Source organism: Sardina pilchardus, chromosome 17 (assembly GCF_963854185.1).
Source record: "Sardina pilchardus chromosome 17, fSarPil1.1, whole genome shotgun sequence".
Classification (NCBI taxonomy): domain Eukaryota; kingdom Metazoa; phylum Chordata; class Actinopteri; order Clupeiformes; family Clupeidae; genus Sardina; species Sardina pilchardus.
The window spans coordinates 15,985,742-15,994,183 of NC_085010.1; the positions used below are offsets into that span (position 1 = coordinate 15,985,742).

The 8,442-nt window shown below is 41.9% G+C and overlaps 1 protein-coding gene across 1 annotated transcript; it reads left to right on the forward strand.

The window, feature by feature from the left end:
• Window positions 1–2,405: 2,405 nt before the first annotated feature.
• On the forward strand, window positions 2,406–8,442 carry LOC134061750 (peroxisomal succinyl-coenzyme A thioesterase-like). The gene is made up of 11 exons (XM_062517509.1): window positions 2,406–2,708; window positions 2,997–3,205; window positions 3,626–3,725; window positions 3,811–4,001; window positions 4,547–4,710; window positions 4,829–4,948; window positions 5,792–5,874; window positions 6,097–6,190; window positions 6,329–6,409; window positions 7,159–7,300; window positions 7,936–8,442. Exons 1-11 carry the CDS (start codon window positions 2,617–2,619, stop codon window positions 8,058–8,060), a joined length of 1,401 nt encoding a protein of 466 aa, XP_062373493.1. The 5' UTR covers window positions 2,406–2,616; the 3' UTR covers window positions 8,061–8,442.

Here is an 8,442-nt window from a genome sequence, read left to right on the forward strand (position 1 = left end):
CCACGCATCCTAGTGACCCATCACTTTCCGAAAATTACAAAACCATGTGACAATGTTTATTCCCTGCACTGACTGGACTATTTGAACTTTCTGATACTAAAACTGTACTGTAACTGACCCTAGGCAGATGGGTTGGGCCCTTGAGTTGTGGATCTGTCCCAGGTTTCTTCCTACTGTATATGTACAGTTTTGTTTTGTTTTGTTTATGTTTAACACTCTGTAAAGCGCCATGAGACATGTCTAATGTTTTGGCGCTCTATAAGTGAAATTAAATTGAAATTGAAATAGAAATTATGACATCGGCCCACATTGCATTCTTTGGTCATTAGACTGATGATTCTCCTCTTGGCTTATAAATGTCATCTCTTTCCATTAGTTAAAAGTCTTTCATTTGGGACTGTTATCTTATGTTTTGGTTTGTGTTGTTTTTCATTTTATTTTGAAGCACACTGGTGTAAATTAAATAAAATGTGGCAAACAAATAAACTTGACTTGAGAGTTTTGAGTTTCACATGGCATTAACACTGGGGTCCAGATCATGCAATGGCCTCAATATAACACACACACACACACACACACACACACACACAAACACACACCCTACCTTTTGCATCACTGTCATCCCATACTTGAACTCACACACATGCATACACAGTTCTAATTCTAATTCTCTTCTAATAAAAGTGGTTGATTTTACAAATTTACGGTAGGCTACTTACATATTCAGTGCATCCTACACAAGACATAGGGCAAAACTGTCACAGTAGTCCTCAACGTGTTTGGCTGGGCCATTGGGGCCAACTTGCTTACTTCCTCATTTCTGGTATCTTATCTCTTTTAATCTGTTTTTATGGTCTGACCATTTTTACACAGTTCCATGCACCTTAAACTCGTTAATAATGTGTAACTATTGTCACCACAGAAACAAGCTTGGAGATGTTGTGATAGTCATTGCCTTTAACATGCTTGTTTATACGTTTCTTTTCCATCCCCTCAGGTAAGTTTTTCCTTGGATTTATCTGATCCATGTTCATATAGTGCAGACAATGATACCAAACGGAAGAATGACAACTTGTCTCCATGTAAATAGGCAGAATGATCTGAAATGCTAATTACAGTGAAACAGTTTGTTTTAAACACCACCACTATAATCCTATATAATGCATATGATATATACTTTTTAGGGGTAGTAACCGGATCATCCTACCCAATCAGATCAACAAAATATGTGAGTCCGGGAGAGCATCCAAGCCAAGACCGCTGTGGTGAATGATGACAAATTCAGCTCTTCAGGCACACTCCATGCTCTCACTGATGAAATGCTGCCATCTAGTGAGTAGATATTGAGAAACATGTCGCGTCAGTGAATGATGAACTTGAGAGTCAGGAGGAAGTTTTTACTGCTAAATCAGTAATGTACTGTAAATTATAGTGGGGCTATTGTAAAGTAGGCCTACTGTTTGTCTAGTATATTTCTGCATAATAGCAGCTTGGATCTGGTAGCTTTGAGACTGTACACTAGCCTTAGCCTACATGATAGCCTAAAACCTTCAACCTTTCATGGGGGGGGGGGAAAGTGTGATTTTCAGTCATGCCACATTGTTTGTGATATCATCTGAGCACTTTGAAAGATCTTCATACTGTAAATGCTGGCACAGTCCAGCCACATGAACTGATTTACTCAAGCTCACTGGGTCAAAGGTCAAACTCACATGGAGTCAGCTGTCTGGCTCAGTGCCTCATCGGCCAAGTAGAGCTACTGTCTGGCTCACCACATAAATATACTGTACGTCACTCACACTGCAAAATGTGATATCTTATCATGTAAGTGATCTTATATCAAGGTAAAAAAAAAATCTAGTTTGTATTGTTTTTAGTATAAAGATGCTTACTTTGAGCTTTCCTGTAGATTATTTGACTTAAAATTAATCAAAATCCCCTTAAATTAAGACATAAAAAACAAAAGCAAATTTATTTGCCAATGGATTAAGAAAATTTGCCTTGGTTTAAGATGAGATTTAAGATTTAAGACAATTTGTAAGCAAAGCAAGCATATTATGCTAAAAAACACCACACACTAGATTTTATTTTATTTTGATATAAGATTATAACACTTGGTAAGATATCACTTTTTGCAGGCTTAATCAAAGCCTGAGTGACAATTGAAAAACTCTGACTGGGAGAACAGTGACAACCAGTTTTCACCCAATAAAGGTAGGCTATATCTAATGACAAATTTTACCCCTCAAATAATGTATCCTATCATAGGTGGCATATCTTGCATTTGTCGTGACTGTAGTGATGCAAAGGCAGCAAAGCCATCAAAATAAATCTGCGCCTTTCGTCCGCGCAGGTTTATGCTTGTCGAACTGTCCTGAACACGCCCCCCTCTCCCCTCTGTAAACTCAGCTGTGGCTGCCACAATTTGTTGCACACTGTCGTTGGTCATTTCAGAGAAAGGGGAAAGTAACAGAGATCAAGATCATATGTCGCACTTGCACACAATACCGTTGGTCATTTGAAAGAAGCGTAGGCTACACTCTCTTCTGTATTTTGACCACTCGCCTTTGACTTTCCACGAGCTGACACCAGCGGAGGAGTTTTAGAGGGGAAAGCATGATTTTCAGAAATTATTGCACATTGGCACAGAAAACTGCGCGAGTGTTCGTTTCGCATAAACACCAACTTCCGATTCAAATCTGGCGAAGGTAGGCTACATTTCTACATTATGAGTCCTTCATCTTCAATCCGTGCTCAATTGACTACATTTAGTTTAGATATGCCCTTTACTCAATGGACTTCTTGAGACAGACAGAAAGAGTTAATCTTGGAGTCCATAGGCCTATGCTTAACTATCGCGATACTGCAGTATTGCTGCTGTAGCTTAAGCTACTGACCCATAGCTCTGTCTAAATGTCCAATGCTTTGTAGTGAGATAGAATATGCAATTTCATCCCATAATAGCGCAAAGATGAACTTTTTTACCTATGTCTCAGTCTCCGTAGGCCCTCGAGCTCAATGGCCGTGTGCCCCGTGCTGTCGGTGCGACCTACCCGGGCACTGGTGGATGAAAAGTTTCAGATAGTTGTGAGAAATTTACACCCAAAACAAGAGGTAACGCTCCATTCCTTACATCAATCCGAGGATAAAGACTACTGGGAAGCGTTTGGCCATTATACCAGCAACGAAAATGGAACAGTTACAGGTAGGCTACAGGATGAAGTTAACATATACGTTGAAACTTTAGATTGCCATAGGACTTTTCTACTTGGGCATATAACTGCTGCCAATCTACGGCGCTCGGGAGGGGACATGGTGACAAAATATAGCCTACAGGTGCATGTAAAAAAAATACTAAAAATATAAAAATCAAATTCCATAATTTATTTTTGCGTAATTTATTTCAAAAAGTGAAACTTGAGTATATTCTAGATTCACCACAAATAAAGTGAAATATTTAAAAAATTAGAATTAGAATAATTAGAATAATAATTCAAAATGTTAGAAAAAACAATAGCACAGAATGTCAGTCTCCTGAGCTTTTTATCGCTCAGTCTGGTTCAGTACACACAAACACAATCATGATTGAACCGATATAATTTAAACCCGTTGTTTTTCCTCATAGTTATGGAAGATGCGAGTAGAGGTGGGACCTATGTTGGAATTGAACCCATGGGCCTCCTTTGGAGCTTGCGGCCCGTTCCAGGTAGCAGAGACGGACTCAGGTGGTGTAACCATCAGCCAGAATAAAGTCTGCAAGGTATCCTTTGATTAGGTCAGTCATAATGTCTCTCTGTGATTTTTTTTTAGGTTGCGAAAGAGAGACGTCTTGTCACCGATGGTGGTGAACATATCTGTGCACAAAGGTCACATGACCCAGGGGTTCTCCGAAAAGGACGCCTTGGCCACGGTTGTCACGGAGAGATGGTACCTGGCACCAGGTGTGCAGCGCGTGGACATCAGGGAGCAAGGAGTTACAGGCACTCTCTTCATACCACCAGGTACAACACCCCCCCCCCTTAAACACACACACACACACACACACACACACGCATGCAAACAATTTTTTTTAATGCAAACCATTTTGCAAACCATGCTTGTTCATATGCTTGTGGCTAGCATGATTGACTGCTCATTTAGAAGGAGTGAGACTGTTCATTTTTAACAAATTTACACATACTAAAAATGTCATTATTTTATATGCAACTGGTGAAAACATGATCTGTTGCATCCAGGTCATTGCACATATGAGAGTCTACACAGTTTAAAGAGTGTTTGGGCCCCAGCTGTGGCGCAACTGGCTGGTACGCTGGCGACCCAGGTTCAATTCCCGCCCCGTGGTCTTTTCCAGACCCCACCCTGACTCTCTCTCCCACTCACTTCCTGTCGCTCTCTACTGTCCTGTCTCATTAAAGGCATAAAAAGCCCCCCCAAACAAAATATACTTGAAGGAGTGCTTGTGTTGGTTTTGTCCAGCATGGTTTTGCATGTGCATACTTCATAGGTGTGTGTGTGTGTGTGTGTGTATGTGTGTGTGTGTGTGCAGGTCCAGGGCCCTTCCCTGCAGTGCTGGACATGTGGGGAGGGGGAGGAGGTCTGGTGGAGTACCGGGCGGCCCTCCTGGCGTCAAATGGCTTCGTTTCCATGGCGCTGGAATTCCTTCCTGCGTTCGAACAGCGAGAGGTTGACGTTGATACCGCATACTTTGAGGTGTGTTTGTAAGTGAATCTCTTTTGTCTTCTGTCAAGTCGAAAAAGTTTAACCTGTAACCTTTCACCCAAATTCTCATCATCATGTGTGTGTGTGTGTGTGTGTGTGTGTGTTATAGACAGCGTATAAGGTCCTGCAGACCCATCCTCAGGTGTGTCCAGATAGAGTAGCTGTGCTTGGTCTGTCCTTTGGGACCTCTGTCACACTCACAATGGCAGCGTACTCTAAAGTCGCACAGGTGAGTCTCTGTATTTCTTTCCGTCTGCCTGTCTTCCTTTTTGTCTATCTGTGTCTCTTGCTCAAACATAATCTGTTTCTGACACCTTGTCCTTACCGGACACGATGCGAGAGGGAAAATTAGCAATAAAATAATACTAATAATACTAAAAAATAATAAAATCCGTTTAATTACATTGTTTCAATTGGAGTCTCCTGACTGAAGTGACGTGAGCAGCGCGATGCAATGCAACGTTTTTTAGAGAATTTTTATCGGACGCCCTGTTTCTATTTTCTTTTTGTCGCTTGCTTTGCTCTGCTATTTTGAATGAGAAATATGGAAGCCTGTGACGCAATAGAAGGGCATATTTAACGGATTCAGTGTAGACAGACAACATTGACAGTCGCTCGTTTAGATCTGGTTAATACAAGGTGTTCACAATGGCAGCGTACTCTAAAACCGCTCACTGAGTCTCACTGGCTGTCTCTCTTGCTTGCTCAAACACACCATCTGTCTCACACACAACATTCAATTGTATATCCATTTTCTCAAACATTCCCCAAATGAATACAGGCACATCTTTCTAGTCTGGTCCTTCTGATCTGGTCTTTCTGTCTGTCTGTCTGTCTGTCTCTCTCTCTCTCTCTCTCTCTCTCTCTCTCTCTCTCTCTCTCTCTCTCTCTCTCTTTTCAGACACACATGCACACACTTAGATAAAAATAGATTCACAGAACAATCCATCGCAACCAAACGTGGGATTCTAAGGAAAGAAATGTAGTACAATTTTCTGTCAAATAAACCTAGAGCCCATCATTTTGCTACCTCAAACCTTCTATGCAGTAATTTTCACTCTCTCGCTTTCAGCCCCGGTGTTGCGTGTGCATTAGTGGAAGCCATGTTCACCCTGTTAACAAGTCTTTGTTTGAGGCCTTCCAGTACATCATGAAGTGAGTATTGAGTACTGGGAGGAGTAGCGCATGTCTTTGCAAACGTTTGCCTATGTTTGCAAACGCACCTCCTCAGTCTGTCATAGCATGCCAGCATTTCATTATGCTGCCTCTTCTTTGGTAAACAAGCATAGACAAGTAAAAATGCATAATGTGAGTTCACTTTAGTGTGATTATTATTATGGGATGTCTAAAAAGGAATATGTGTATATGTGTCTGCAGGAAAATGGCAAAGGCACGTATTGATGAGAACAATCATGTGATCTGGAGAGATGTCATCCTACCCATTCCTACTGAGCCAGACCTTAAAGTGGATGTAAGTGCGCGTGCGTTCATGAGAAAGAGACAAAGAATGTGTTCTTATTTCAGTACCTCCACCTTATATTTTTGGTGGGCATACTTGACATTGTGTGTGTGTGTGTGTGTGTGTGTGTGTGTGTGTGCGTGCACGCAGGTGGGCCGGATAAATTGTCCTCTTCTGATTGTGATTGGTCAGGATGATCAGAACTGGGCTACGGTGGAATCCACTGAGGACGTGAGTTAGCCTGCTACTAACTGAGATCAATTAAATATTATTACCTCCACCAAGGAGGATATGTTTTCATCGGGGACCAGCATTTGTTTGTCTGTCTGTCTGTCTGTCTGTTTGTTAGCAAGATAACTCAAAAAGTAATGGATGGATTTCGATGAAAATGGTGTAATGGCATGGTATGGCCACATGGGTGGCATTCTGAATAGTTTACGTTTAAATGTATGACAAGCTAGGAAGAACAATACAGGCGGAGGTCTGTGCTTTTCTAGTTCTAACTAAGATTAATTCATTATTCTCTTTCTGTAAGTCACTTTGGATAAAGTGTTTGCTAAATTAATAATGTAAATATCAATCTCTCACTCTCAATCTTGAACATTAATTAAAGCGTAACTCTCACTAAAATGCAACCTAGAGTGAATGTACTTTTGTTTACAAGCATAATTACGTCAGAAGTGCCACTTTTAATATTGACCGCATTGTCGTTTTCGGGTCAAATAGCCTATTGAATGGGAGTGCTAGGGGCACTACTATTTTGCTGCATGATTTCATCAAAATTGCTATAAAACACTAAGAAAATGACGACTTTTAAAATGTCAAAAGTGGAACTGTAATTGTGCTTTTAAATGAAAGTTTGACTTGTGCACATTCACAAAAAGACCCAAGGTTGCATTTAGGCAAGAGTTATGCTTTAAACTATATGATCACCTGTGTTATTTGTTGTATTGTTTGTGTGTGTGTGTGTGTGTACACAGATAGAGCAGATGATGGAGCGGGCGGGGAATCGCCACCTCCTGACGGTGTTGTCATATCCAGGCGCAGGTCACCTGATTGAGCCGCCATACACACCTCACATCCGCTACAGCAATTTCGTCACACAATTCAAGAGGATGAAAAGTAAGTCTACACACACACACACACACACACACACACACACACACCTCACATCTGCTACAGCAACTTCACACGCAACACAACAGGGAAAAGGGTTGTGAGTTCGTACACACACACACACACACACACACACATACACCCATTCACAAGTCATGTATGCTTCAATAATTTCAGACAAAGCTGGGGAGCTCATACCACGCGCGCCTCCTAAATGATGTTTTCTAAACAAAGTTCGGGAGCGGGAGGAGCCCTTAGTGATGATTGACACCAATTAACTCACCGCGCCTCCCGCTCCAAGAGTATTTAAGCCGGCCTTCTTTTCTATTATGCCACACGCCCCGGCGTTCGCAAAAGTCATCCCTCCTCCTCCCCCTACTCCTCCATTTCACTGATAGCCCAGTTACTCATCCTCCTTTACTCAGGGGGTGCAAGCGGCCATCGCTCTAACGCGATCTCCGCTCCAGGCATTCCAGGACCACGGTCAGCTACCTAGCCAAACATGCTGTTAACGTTACACCCAAGCACAACAAATCATACTGATGGGCGAACTAGTGAATATGTTACTTGTATTGTAGTGCTGATGCACTGCACACACACACACACACACACACCCTTCCTAATCTGTCTGTTGATTGCAGTGCTGATGCTGTGGGGGGGTCAGACGAAGCCTCATGCACACGCCCAGGAGGACTCATGGGAGAAGATCCTCCTCTTCCTCCAGAAACACCTTTACCAGGACTCACCACCAGCAGCCAAACTCTGATACTACACACACAGAGACATAACACACACACCTCATAGCAGAAGAAATTTAGCTAAATCAATGTATAAGCCACGGCTAATAGTCGGGAAATACGGTACTGTTTTTTTTGTTTGTTTGTTTAAATACGCGGCCTGATGTCCTGCTTGTGTCCACTATGTGGACTATGATAATGGACAAGAGCGCCAACAATAGAAGCGTCTCCATTCAACCTCCAGTGTGCTGTGTAAAGTGCCTTAAAACACACCACCTGTTGTTCACTGGGACCTCTGGCCTCTAATTCTCATTCCCCCTACCCCTCCTTTTATACCTTGGGTATATTAGAATATGAAATCCTGATTTGAAACACTTAAAATTTGCATAAAGATTGACAAATATGTATTGA